General features: G+C 46.8%; 1 protein-coding gene across 8 annotated transcripts in view; it reads right to left on the reverse strand.

Annotated features, from left to right (window-relative positions):
* TNN (tenascin N) overlaps positions 1–14,265 on the reverse strand; it is a 40,972-nt gene that overhangs the window by 19,288 nt on the left and 7,419 nt on the right. For 7 of the 8 annotated variants that reach the window (XM_075936912.2, XM_075936903.2, XM_075936905.2 and 4 more), the window contains 4 exons: positions 5,084–5,544; positions 3,863–4,234; positions 2,412–2,675; positions 1,034–1,216 (listed from right to left, as the gene is read on the reverse strand). In XM_075936912.2, coding sequence (XP_075793027.2) covers positions 1,034–1,216; positions 2,412–2,675; positions 3,863–4,234; positions 5,084–5,495 — 1,231 coding nt within the window. In that variant the 5' untranslated portion in view covers positions 5,496–5,544. The remainder of the gene's footprint in view (positions 1–1,033; positions 1,217–2,411; positions 2,676–3,862; positions 4,235–5,083; positions 5,545–14,265) is intronic. The other variant, XM_075936909.2, reaches the window with a different exon arrangement.

Raw genomic sequence — 14,265 nt, forward strand, 5'->3', positions numbered from 1 at the left:
GCATTTGAAAGTGTCTTCTGGTCCCTGGTTTTCCATGACAGAGGAGTTTGAGTTGTGGAACTGGAATTTGTACTTCCGGGTTGGGGAGCATGTGGGTGGGCTGTGTTGGATCAGGCCCATCTCTATCACCCGTACTCATCATAAATTGTGGGGATTTCCATTTTACCCATCCTTAGTGTTCCCGGGTGTGAAATGAAAGAGTCAATTGCATTCCTGGGATGAGGGTAGAATTAAAGTGGAATGGACGTGCATTGAAATTTACTGTCTGTGCCACATGTGATGTCCGGTATCACCCTTCCCTCCCCCCGCCCTCCCACAGAACAGCCTCATGATAACTACCTGGTGACGATGTGAACAAGTGCAGGACTTGGTGCAAAACAGTAGAGACAGATTCCCTCCCAGCTGGTATAAGTGGCTGAATCCACTGACTTCAGTGGAGCTATGCTGGGGTACACCAGCCGTGAATTTGCCCCAGATGATAGGAGATATTGAAAGGGAGACTCCCAGCTGGACAAAAAGTGAATCATTTCACCTATTTTGCTACAAGGACCAGCTAAATAAAGCGCTTTGATCATTCAAAAAGGAGTCTCGGAATCTTTTGTGATTTGAGATCAGATTGAATGGAAATGGATCGTATCCTGGGGTTCTGCTAGTTAAACTCCAGTCCTGATCCCTCATCAATGAACAGGTGTTCTGAAGGGAACGCAGGAGAGTTTCGACCTAACGGCACAGGGAGAGCTACTGTAAGAGAAACGCTTGGCTCTCTTCCTCCTAGCCTGCCCAGTAGGTGCCAGAGGTGGTTAACCCGGCACTTTCATCTGTTACTACAAGGCTCATGGATGGAGGTTGGCAGTGCATTGTATATCTCATAGTAGCAGCTTGGGCATGAAGTGGAAGAGTTCTGTCTGCGCGTGCTCTGAGCATCAGCCATACAGAAACAAGAGAGAGTCTCGTCTCAGGTTATGGGTTCAAGAATCACTCTCTCTCCTGTCTGTCTCTGCCCATTTCTCCTCCGCCATACCCAATCACTCACCGCTGATGATGTATCTGCTCTTGGGGTCATTGCTATTAGGCACCACCACCTCCTTCTCCTGTCCACGCAGTGAGCTGTATCTCAGCTTGAAATAGTCTGGCTCTGTTGGGGGGTTCTCCCACTCCACTTCCAGCGAGTCCTCCATCTCCTCTGTCACCCAGGCAGCGCTAACTGCGGATAGGGCTAAGAGTGGGGAAGGTGATGAGGAAGCCACACATTCTCATTTCAGCAGCAGCAAAGCCACCTCCCTTCCACGTGTGCACCCAAGACAGGAAAAAGTCAGACTGTCTCCACAGGAGTGTCTCAGGCCTCAAAACCAGGTACAGTTTCTCAGAGGAACTGAAGGGTTGTTCACTAGGCAGAGTGCAGTTATTCTTTACTGTACCACTCTAACCCAGCCATAGACGACACTGGCTCCTATGTGTTCTATCACAAATAAAAACCTACTCCTCCTAATACCACCCTTTAACAGGCTTTTTGAGGTCCTGGCGGGGGCAGTGTGAACTGTTAATCCCACATTCACAGAATCATCTCAGTTTTAGGAAGGTTGCTTCAAATCTTGCAGCCTTTCTACCCTGGTGAATTCATCAGATCTCAGCACCTAAGGAAGGTCAGACTAGTTCAGATCTACCCAGAGATGCCGGAGGCAAACAGCTACTGCTGGAAGGAGTGCTGACCATTCAAATCAGGCGCTCTGCCCTCTGAGCCTATAACGCTACAACATTGTAGCAGGACATTTGGAAGTGCTGTGCACCCGGCACTGCCCTGTGTACAAGTGAAGTCCTGACTCAGATTGATCTGGGGTAAGCAATTGGTCTCTTAGGACTGGGAACAAACCTGAACCTTCTGTGATTTTTGGTGTAAGTAACCATTTACCATCAAGCCCAGATGACTTATGTGGCAAGCTAGTCCCCTAGACTCTCCAGTCTATCTATGACTCCGTGGCAAGACTGTTGTAGTGATCCAGGAGTTCCCATTTGTTACAGAGCCAGTGAAATCTGCTTAGAGAACACACCACCCATGTGGGGTGCCTGCCCAGAGATCAGCACTCATGAACTACTCCAGACAGTATATCAGTGAAACATTCCTGCATCCTGGGAGAGTAGACCATCTCCTGCACTGTGAACTCCCTTGGGATTAGAAGCAGGAAACAATGGCTACGGGAGGAGGGGCAATTCACACCCCCCCCCCCAAAAAACTTTTTGGAAAAACATCTTTAAAGGGCGAAGAAAGGCCGAGAGAACAGGTCTTTCCAAAAGCATAGACAGAGGTCATGTGACGTGCCACACTCCTCCAAAGCCTATCAGCTCGCTCCCCTTAGTCTGAATCTGACTGTGAAGACCTTTGTTGGAGGAAAGGGACTTTCTAGTGCTCCCACCTGTCCTTGCTTGTAGGTGTTCTGCGTTACTGGAAATCCCCTTCTTCACATTGCGAAGTGCGACCTGATACTTTGTGCTAGGGCGAAGGCCCGGGATCTCATAGCTCAGCTGTCCTTTGGGCACTCGGACTTGTACTGCAGAGGCCTCATGCCCTATCGGATAATAGCTGAGGAGGTAATAATCCACGTTGGGCACCTCATCCCAGCTGAAGGTCAAAGAATCTTCTGTGGTCTTCAGCAGCTGCACGTTCTGAGAAGTAACCACTGCAGGAAAAAAAGGGAGAAGAAATGATTAAACTGACATCTCCTCTTCGGGCATGGTCCAAAGCCCAGTGGCCTCAATGAGTCTTTCCATTGACTCCAGTGGCCTTTGTTCCAATGCAAACTGTGAGCTTGATCCAATGAATGAAGTGCAGGTGAACAGAACAATATTAATGGCCCTAGAGTCTGAAGTTCTCTGCTTATGCACAAAAAGAGGCATAGTCGCAGTGACCCATGGGAATTGAGAACAGCGAGTAAATTCTAGTGGCTCAAATATGCCAATAATAATGACAACAAATCACTAAATACAACTTGTGGCGGACAAAGAGATGTAAACACTAGTGAACATGTTCAAGAGCAGCACTTGGTAATGATCTTTCCGGATCCAGAAGTCTCTTTCGCAGACTATGAAGGCCAGTCTGATGGCATTGGAAGAGGAGAGTTTGGCAGGTACATTTTGAAGCAACCAAACTGACACAGGCCTTGGGAAAAGTATTTTTTCCTTTCTGTGACCTTGCCAATCTAGTCCGGAGTTCCAATACAAAGGGAATGATAGAATGTGGTGTATTCATTTTATAGCAAGTCCCCCATACTCCTGGGCCAGCAACAGTCTGGGAAGCAGGAAGCCATGCTGCATTCAGACCCTTCTCTTTGGGTGGCAGGGCCAGAATCAGGCAGCCTGCAACAGAACAAGGAATCGCTTTCCGAATGGGAGTTTCCAACAGCAGCAGTGGGGCAAACAATCGACCGAGATTTAAGATGGAGATTGATCAATTTATGGACAGGATTATGTGATGAGACTGTCTGAGACAGCAGGACGCTGGACTTTAAGGTCCCTTCCAATCCTAAATGTCTCCGCCCAGAGCTTTTCCTGTACCATTGCTCGGAGCCTGTACAGACTCCTCAGGCTGACAACCTGTGCAGAGAGCAGCAGGCAGGCAGATCTGGCTGGCCCCCTTGCCTTTATTCCCAGGAGCAAGCTATGGGCTTAGTTAGCATCTCTCCTTGGATACAGGCTTCTGCCACCAGGCCCGGCAATGGGGTGAGGAGAGCGACGTCTCCAGTAATGGAGACGGGGTGGAGCTGGCGGCAGAGGGCACCACACACATGCCATGGAGGGCAGGGAGGAAGGGGACAGAGGAGACCGGATAAAAGACGGCGGGAAGGGAGAAGAGGAAGGTGCTTCTCACCTTGGGAGCAGTCAAGCCCAATGAAGCCGTCATGGCAGTAGCACTCGCCGCTGTCACAGAAGCCGTTGCCACTGCAGTCGTTGGGGCATCTCTTCTCGCTGCAGTCCTCTGCGATGAACTCCTCGTAACACTGGCACACGCCATTGCTGCAGACCCCGTTGCCGCTGCAGTTGGCTGGGCACAGCCGCTGGCCGCAGTCCTCGCCCACGTAGGGATCACTGCAGAGGCACCTGCCGTCCACGCAGCGGCCGTGACCATGGCAGTTGTTGGGACAGTGGGGACGGGAGCAATCGCTGCCCTCCCAGCCTTCCTCACAATCACAGCCACAGATCTCTTGGATGAAAGTCCCGTGGCCACTGCAATTCGAGACTCCTGGCCAATTGAGGGCCCAGCGCCGACATCAGCAGGGTGCACGCAGGAGAGAAAAGAGGCAGACACGCGGAATTAGAAAGAGAGCCGTAGACAGATATTGAGAAGATCTGGTCAAGACCACTGCTGGGAAAGAGAGCAAGAAACTGAATGGACTGATTCTAGCTTCCACTGGTGCCACATAAGACCATCACCTGGGCTCTCTTCTATGTTTGAAACCAAACAAAGTCTCAACATTTTCCTTCAAAGTTGAAAGTTCTGGGATTGGAAACCCAACCAAACCACCCCTGGGAATTCCACCACCACGCCTCCGGCTGATGTGGAATTCCAGAACGTCCCTTCTCGCACACTCAAGAACTCCCTGTCCTGACTTCCCCGCCACGCTAGAGCATTAGCACATTTTGGGAACTTGAGATTGCCTCTCCGCGTTCAGGCACCCGAGCCCCACCCCAGCTTGGTGAGTCTAGAGTTCCGCTCCCTCAAGATCAGGCTGTCAAGTTACCTTGCAAACCACACTCCCCATTATTGCCACAAACACCAGAATTCCAGCCAAATCTCCGGAATCTGAAGCCCCAAAGCCCAGTCAATGGGAGCCTTTCCACTGGCTTCAATGGCCTTTTGGATGACTGTGTCGCCCCCTCCCTCCCAGATTCCCCACCTCAAACTCAGCAAATGAATCCCTCCTTCCACACGCCTCAGCCTTCCGTGCCCCGGTGTAAGAAAGCTGGGCTGCAGCCAGCCCAGGGCTTTTCCGGGGGCGGACAGCACAGCACAGAGAGGGACCGACAATTCAAGTCACTGGAGTTGGAGAGCACACACACCACAAAAAATAAATCACAGTGTGATGCACACCTGGAGCTCCCCCACAGCACCTCTGTGTACTGCAGGCCTCCTTGAGCTCCAGCATTTCCTTCTCCATCTTTTCCACCCTTCCCAGCAGGTCTCTGATGTGTCCCAAAGCTTCACAGTCGCCTCTTGGCGTCTGAACCCGGATGTTGTGCCTGAATATGATATTCTGCTCCTCCTCCTCAGCAGCACCCCCAGCTGCAAGCAGCACATGACTGTCGTCTTTGAGCGGCAGAGGGTCCGCCTCCACCTGGAGCTGAGATGATTTGGGCAGGTCGATCTTGTAGGAGTGGCTGAAGGATATTTTCTGGTCATTGCTGGTGCAGTTGGGTTCAGGGGAGAGCTGAGCAGCAGCTGTTTGGAGAGCCAGGTACAGCAACACCCTCTGAGGGAAAGCAAGCCACCTCCAAAAACTCATCTTCTAGTTCTTCGGGGGGAAGCTGACCCTATAAAAACAGTGAATCTGACTGGAGGAGGAAAAAGAAAAGGAGATGAGAAACTTCTACCATAAAACCGTTTTTCAGTGAATTCAAAGAGACCATCTGGTGCTGTGAGCTCACAAGTTCACCAGTGGTGGGTTTGCCAGTAATTGGATAGGACACTTGTAAAGAATGCCTACGGTGATGCAGAAAATGGTGATGGTGTTGACTCACTGGGTGACACTTTTCCTTATGAGTCAGTACTGAATTAGAGTCCTGGCCCATCATTGGCAGGCACTGTGCTCTGCAAGATGCCATATTACACGAGACTTATCATAGAATCATAGAACTGGAAGGGACCTCGAGAGGTCATCAAGTCTAGTCCCCTGACCTTACAACAGGACCAAGCACCATCTAGATCATCCCTGACAGGTGCCTGTCTAACCTGCTCTTAAATATCTCCAGAGATGGAGATTCCACAACCCCCCTAGGCAATTTATTTCAGTGTGCAATCATCCTGACAGGCAGAAATGTTTTCCTGATGTCCAACCTAAACCTCCCTTGCTGCAATTTAAGCCCACTGCTTCTTGTCCTATCCTCAGAAGCCAAGAAGAACAATTTTTCTCCCTTCTCCTTATAACACCCTTAAAACCATAGTACCAATTATCAGGATTATTAACTGTCCTGTTGTACCTTTACTTATCTTAAAAGTATTGGCCCTACCCGCCATTAGCTCTAACAAAATTCCTCTGCAGTTTCAATGGATATTGTATTTTCCCCTCAGTTATTACATTAAGTTGCTGTATACTGTTTCAGTCAGCTGTTAAACATAGTTCACCCCAGAGATGGCTGCATTTCAATGGTGGATGAAGTAATCTCTGTATACCAGTGATGGGCAACCTGTGGCCCACGGGCCACATGGGTTCTGTGTGGCCCACGAGACATTTTGTTTACTGTTGCCCATGTGCAGGGTTGCCAGATCCCGCTCCTACTAGAGTGCCACACACATGATGTGCGATGCATGCTGACTGCACACAACACTGACAGAGCTAGGGATGTGAATGGTTAACCGGTGGGGGCTGGAGCAACCTTCTGCCTGTCACGGGCAGGGGACTGCTTCAACCTGGTGGGGCCTGCTGCGAGCGGGGGGGAGGGGCATGTCAGCAGGAGTGGCCCGAGGCCAGCTGTCGCAGTTGGCACCCCAGGCGGAAGGCGTGATCGGCGCCCCCGCCTGCACGGCCGTCAGTGGCTGTGATGTCATCATCAGGCGCCCAGGTGCCCTGTGACGTCATCATCAGGCGCCCAGGCCGGCGGTGACCACTGAGTCTGCCTAGGCTCACGGGCTGCCCCTGCACGCCAATCTGGGTGAAGAAGTCCCCATCTGCAGTGGGCCTGGCCTAACCGGAGCAGCGCGCCGTGGTGAGGGTACTCCAGCCTGGCCGGAGCAACCTCTGCCCGTGGCAGGGGGGCCATTCTAGTCCAGCCACACCAGGCAGGGAGGCCGCTCTGGGCTGGAGCAGCCCCCGGCCTGTGCCCATTTAAGCAGTTTGCTGGTTAAACATAGCGTTTAACCAGTTAACTAATTAAATGGGATTTTAGCTGTCTCTAGGGGAGCTGTGCGCTCCTTCTGCAGTCAAAGTGCCACTATGGTTCAGTCGGTACGCCCTACAAATGTTAGGTACACAAGAGCAGTTAACAAAACTACCCGATCCTGGGAAACTATCTTGATTTCGACAGTTTTTCAGCCCACTGACAGGAGAGAGGGCCGCTCATGTAGCCCACTCACTAGCCCAGGTGGCTCATCGCTGCCCTATACAGTGAAGCACACTTTAAAGCAGCTATTCAAGAGACTGACAAAAATCAGCTCCTTACCCGAGGTCATTTTCTATTGATGTCTGTAATAGAATTGTTTCAGCCCATAGTATCTTGAGCCAGCCTCTTAAGAAGTTGGCAAATACAAATGGTGTTTTGTGCAGGTTTTACTGCATCTAGTTTGGCTGTTAATTGGAAAATACTGTGGAGTTGGGGGGAATCTTTGGGAGGAGCTACACTGTACAAGTCTACTATATATTCGAGAAAGTTTGTGCATCTGTCTCTGTCCATCCATCCATGAGTCCATTTGCTCAAGAACATCTTCTAAATGTAAGAGCTAGGACCCTCAAATTTGGTAGGCAGCTTCCTCATGGAATCATAGAGCTGGAAGAGACCTCAGGAGGCATCAACTCCAGCCCCCTGCCCAAGGCAGGACCAATCCCAACTAAATCAACCCACCCAGGGCTTTGACAAGCCAAGACTTAAAAACCTCTAGGGATGGAGATTCCACCACCTCCCTAGGGAACCCATTCCAGTGCTTTACCACCCTCCTAGAGAAATAGTTTTTCCTGATTTCCAACCTAGACCTCCCCCACTGTAACTTGAGACCATTGCTCCTTGTTCTGCCATCCCTCACTACTGAGAACAGCCTCTCTCCATCCTCTTTGGAACCTTCCTTCAGGAAGTTGAAGGCTGCTCTCAAATCCCCCCTCACTCTGCTCTTCTGCAGACTAAACAAGCCCAAATTCCTCAGCCTCTGCTCATAGGTCATGCGCTTCAGCCCCCGAATCATTTTGGTCACCCTCCGCTGGACCCTCTCCAATGCGTCCACATCCTTTCTATAGTGGGGGGCCCTTCTCCTAGCTTAAAGCAAGGTCAGGGTTTGGTTGTGCCAGGACAATAGGATGTGTGTGGAATGTGAATGTTTCTCATCAAACAGAAAGAGAGGGCTGAGACAGCAGGGACAGTTATACTCCCAAATGACCACAGATGGGCAGCAAGCAAGGACACGCTCACCAGCTCTGGATCAGCCTGGAGAGCAACAATGGCAGACTGGCAGCATGGCCCCTGCCAGCCCTGGAGTGCAAACATTGCCACCTGGGTTCAGGAAAAGTACCATGTCTATTCAGCAGCTTGAAGCTCTGGGCTCCTTAAAAAATAATCATAAAAAAATCTAACACAAATGAATGTAGGGCCAAATGCTGAACACCTTACTTGGCACATATGCAGGCAGAGCATTAATTGAAGATCATAGGAGTTTTGCCAGGGGAAAGAGTGAGTGAAGTAGCATAAGGACTTCAGATTCACTCCATGAGCCATTATTATGTATAAAGAAAATCTAAAAATGAGAAAAATCTGTAACTTTTTCCTTTCAGCATTTGCACATTATTCTGCTGATGCAGGACTTCCTCATCCTTGTTCTGAGGTTTTGCAACCACCTGTTAGCCAAGGAAGATGTGGCTTTTGATTCTCTCTACCATCATCTGCTATTCCATTTCCAAATTATTTCCAACCCTCCCCTTTCATAGGCAAAGAGCCATAGAAATGAACTACCTCCATCTCTCTTTAGCCCTCTGGAACAAATCAAGTAAAAAGGGCTGCCCTTTTTTTAAGGCTCTGAGACAACGTAGTGCTTGCGATCCACGCACTTTTACCATAGACCACAGCCAGAAGGCCCAGACTCTTGTTTTACAGAGCTTATTTTCAAAGCCCTGGAGCTGGAAAACCTGCCCACGCACACACACAAACCCCTTCTCTCAGCTCTGGGTACCGCATAGCCATTCTGTGTCGTAACATGATGTCTCTACTAATTAGAATCTTGAGCACCACAAATTGATCTCAGATTTTCCTGGACAAGCAGATCACTCAAGGGAAAAACTCCTGAACATAGCACTTCTGTCAAGTGTAATGAGAGAGGACAACAATACTTCTGGCTTCAATATCATGTAATAAAGAGATTTTTCCCTGCTGTTTAAGAAGAAGAGGGTGGATGTAACCAATCCTTCATTGAGAACATTATGTCTGTCATATGTAGGATCATGTAACAGGAAGTAATAGGGTGAAACTTAGCAAAGGAAAGGTTCAGACTGAATACCAGGAATGTTTTTTCCTAACAGTCAGATCTATTAGATTATGGAATAGTCTCCTAAGGGACGTGGTGGAAAATACATTGCTTGTGACATTTAAACCTCAAGTTAGTAGAACGTTAGCTAATAAGACACTGTCGATATTCTCATGGAATAAGATGATCTAATCCTGTAGGTCTTTTCCATTCCCAATGTCTATGCCCATGTATTCTACTGCGTACTGAATTTCGCAATTTGCTGTTCTGGACAACTGTATTTCTTCTAGTTAACTGGCTGTTACATATATTTCTTGTACTGCAGTGCCACTTAATCGCCCCAGCTTCTTTTTGCTAGGCATTTGTACAAGCATGAAACAAAATAAGTCATTTCTTTGGGGCAAGGACCATCTAAGCAAACATTTAAATGGTACCATAGTTCTAATCTTTACTCTGATCGCTTTCATAGGATTTGAACCCACAACCTCTTATGCAAGGCTGGCATACCTACATCTCAAAGCACTTGATAGGCTGTTAATAATGTAGCTGTACATTCCTTACCATTTTAGACTATAAGCTCTTCAGGAAAGGGACTAGAATTTACAGCATGTTTGTACAGTGCCTATCATAATAGGGCTTGAATAGCCTCTGGCCTGTAAGCGCTAGCACAACACAAACCTTAAATCAAAGGTTTGGCCCAAATGGATGGTTCCTAGCACTGAGTCAGATGGCTGCATCTTTTCCAAAGGAAGCAATCGTCTAAAACTAGAAATTTTTGGGGGGGTTAATTAATTATTTATTTTTAAAAAAAATAATAATTTGGCAACTTTCAGTGCCCCCAAGAGCAAGAGTTTACTAATTGAGCTGGATATATTGTCAGTAGATGCTACACTGTCTCCCCTGCTCCCATCATGCTCTGCCTAATGAAATGAAAGAATAATTTAAGTCTCATTTAACTAGTTCTTAAACCGTACCAATAAGGATGAGTACACCTGGATTGGATTCCTATTCACTGACTTGCTTTATGACCTAGAAGGAAATGACATAAGTTCTCTGTACTCTGCAAAATATAACACAGCTTTATCTTGGAACAGTGTCTGACACATTAGTTATACCTCAAAACACTCCATAAGTTAAATACTAGATTTACAAAGTTTAAAAAAATAAATTGTGGTGGAAAAGAGAAATTGTGGTGGAAAAGAGAGGCCGGGAGTTAGGGTACGTTTTCAGAGGAAAACAGATGCATAGTCGAGATGCACAGAGATTGTTCCAGATGGCAGGAGATGCAAAGGAGTAGGTTCTAGGTCCAATAGTGGTGAGACTGTGAAATGAGGCAGGGAGGATGCTGGTAGTAGGCAAGGGGGATGAACAGAAAGGGGAATGGAGAGACAATCAGCCGGTTCATCGCCTGGTGTAAATCATCATGGCCTGATCAACTTTGCTGGAACTATAATGATCTACACCAGCAGAGGATCTGGCCAAAAGTCAATGCAGCATGTTTACGGAGGGCTTTAAGAACAATGGGGTTCATTTTCAACCAGATCCTGAAATGGAGGGAAAGAGGGCTATTGTTTAAAGATGTAGGTGGCATGGTTACATATCTTTTCATGGCTAATGAGCAGCACTCTGTACATGACTCATTTCAGAGAGGTAGCCGTGTTAGTCTTTAAAGTGCCACCGGACTCCTGGCTGTTTTCATTCTGTACATGCTCAGTTAAAGCATGGCAACACTGCAGAGATGGAAGCTACTATAATCAAGACAAGGGATGATAAAACCACAGATGCTGATTTCAGCAGAGGAGGGACTGAGAAGTGGGGATATATGCAGGCAGTGCTGCTCAGGTAGAACTAGAGAGATTCACAGACACAGGAGACCCAGGAAGAGGAGGGTAACTCCAGTATTGCAGACAGTGATAGGCAAATCCGAGGCCCACATCCTGGAGAGAAATAGAGGAAATCAGGTTCATCTGAGGATGTTCCTTTTCCCTAAAGGAAGCACGTCGGGCTTTGAGACATTTTGCTAAAGGAAGTTGAGACACACTGGCCAAGGCAGGTCGTGAGGTGGTGAAAATGTGCATACTTTAAAAGTTAGAAGTATTAGCTCAAATTAAAGCCATCTTTTTTATGGCTAATCGGAGAACGAGCATGGGGCTGAGACTTGAACCTTATGGGATTTCATACTGCTGTGCTTTTCCCAGAGAGGAGCAGTTTCGATGATAATGCCAGAATGAAACTGCCAAGGCTGCTGTGGTTATTGGAGGGGAGAGAAAGCTGCTTCTAAAGCACTTTGCTGGGATCACAGACAGGTTTGAGCATCAATGGACATTTCGTGAGGAAGGCTGTGGGGGGCTGGCTCCTTGAAGCAGGGCTAGCTAAAGGGAAATGGCCAAACATTTACCACATATGGTGCAACAAATATTGTGAAACGTAGTTATTCCATCCCTGCCTGTCTGAACCTGGGAATGTTGGGATTCAACGGCTTTTGAGTGTGAGTAGCCACCATTAGCTCTATCCTAGTGTCCACAGCACAGACATTGGCTATAAAATTATTTGCCGTGTTAAGACTAGGGATGTAATAGTGTAGTCAATTAACCAAGTCAATTAAAGCTTATCAGTTAATGCTGTAGACGACACACATTTTCCCCTCCCTTGCTAGTAAATTTTTTACAGGCTGGCCAGCAGCTCATCTCTGTCCCGGCTTGTGCTGAGTCTGGGACCTACCCCACTGCGGCTCTGCATTTAAAGTGTATTAGAAGCCAGGTGGGCAGGCAGCGCGTCTCAGTTCCAGCTTGTGCCGGGTCCAGGAGCTCAGACCCCACCCCCAAACAGGTGCTGCTGCTACCTCTGTATCAGAGGCAGCAGCACGGGCGACAGGCAGCCAGTCCGCGAGGGGAGCTAGTTTTTAAACTGGCTCCCCTCGTGGACCAGCTCCCGCCTGGCACCCCATGCTGCTGCCTCTGATACAGGCATTGGCTGTTGGCCCCACCCCCAGGTACTATAGAACAGTCGAGTAACGAATAAGAATTCATGAGGTTAATCGACTATTCAATTAACTGATATTTAACATCCCTAGTTAAGACCTAACAGTTCAATAGCTCTGAAACAGGGTCATGTGCAATACCAGCTTGCAAATAGGAAAGGGGGTATTGTCAGAGGTACATGGCAAAATCCTGTTCCCAGTTACACTGGAGTAGATCTGTAGTAACGCCACTGAGATCAATTAAGTTGTTGCTGATTTATCTTAGTTTAAATGAGAGCAGAATCTAGCCCGTTCTGCATTGTTGACATTGCAACGATACCAATGAAAAATGGCTAAATAGACACCAGCACCAGTGAAAAGCAGAACTCATATGTGAAGGTTTTCTATATTCATTGGCACCCCACAAAATACCCAATACCCACTGTGCCCAAGAGGCAGACATTTTCACAGAAATTAGAAATGGAAAATTCCCATTCAGTTCTCTAATACTCTAGTCCATATCCCGGCCAGTTGCTGCCTATTATACATATACTTGTTTATCCAGACTAGTGGGGCATTCAGTCATGTGGATTGAAAAGACAAGTTACTTATTTTACAGTTTCCATAAACTTAATTTTGTGTAAATGGCTGAATTTCTCATGTTTACTTTCTGCACTGAGACTGCTTCTATTTCCAAAGCCATTTCCTGTAGAAAGCTGCTCCTAACAATTTTATTTTCCTGTGTGGGTTGATGTTTTTAATAATTTGTGGGTGTGTATGAGCATGTTTAAGTTAAATTCTGATTTTAATGGAACACAAAACACATCTGGGGCTCCAGAAGAAATGGAGCTACAATATGATTTACAATACGCTGTAGCTACAATATGAGTTACAATATAAGCCACAATATCTTATAGGTACAATATGAGCTGACCACATTCTGCTTGGAATACAACTGAATCTAACTTGGTTAGACTGTTGTTTTTTTGTTTGTTTGTTTTTTTGCATGAGTGATACTGCCTTTTTCCAGGACATTGCTTGCCAACTGACATATTACCTACGTTTACACAAGTTTTGGATTATTTCAGTTATTAGAAAACAGAACGGGAACAAGTAAGGTAAATGTTGGGGCCTTTGGGTATTATCTTTTTCTTCTCATGTGTTTTTTCTTCCACAAGGTCTACATTTTTTAATGTACCAGGCTTCCTAATTAATTAGTTTGAAAGATTTATGTCTAAATCCCATAGACTGCTTTGCAAATGTCTACATCTTTGCTTTTATTTATTTTCTGATTGAGTTCTTTAATATAATAAGGATTTTTGTAAAAAGTGTGTAACATTAGCTTCATTTTTATATGTTACTTACCAATCAAATATTTACATTATTCATTATGTGGCATTAGCTATTATTTTATTAAATTAAGTCTCTCTCTAAGGCAAGATAATTGTTATAAATGCTATCATTACAAAAATTCTGAATTATATTAATCACTTCTGGTCAAATGAAATAAACTTTTCTTTAAAAAAATAAGCAGATGATAAAGAGCATAAATATTTTGGTCTTATGGAGCCTGTGAAATAATATGTGCACTGTAAGACATGAAAAAGGCTCCGGAGCAGGTAGATAATTTATATATTAACGGCTGTCAATTAATATGTGTTAACACCTGTGATTAACGCAGGACAGAATTCACACGATAACTTTTTTAACATGCATTTAATCGCAGGTGTTTCCGTGGTGCTGCCCCTTTGAAACACCACCACAGAGTTTCAAAGGGGCAGCACAAGCAGAGCCCAGGATCAGCTGTGTGGCGCTGCCCCTCTGAAACACCACCGCGGTGTTGGGGCAGCACGCACAGCTGATCCCAGGTTCCGCTCTGTGCTGCCCCTTTGAAATGCCACAATGGCGTTTCAAAGGGGCAGTGTTGCATGAAGCT

The sequence above is a fragment of the Pelodiscus sinensis genome, chromosome 9 (genome assembly GCF_052426305.1).
Source record: "Pelodiscus sinensis isolate ZL-2025 chromosome 9, ASM5242630v1, whole genome shotgun sequence".
In the NCBI taxonomy this organism is placed as follows: domain Eukaryota; kingdom Metazoa; phylum Chordata; order Testudines; family Trionychidae; genus Pelodiscus; species Pelodiscus sinensis.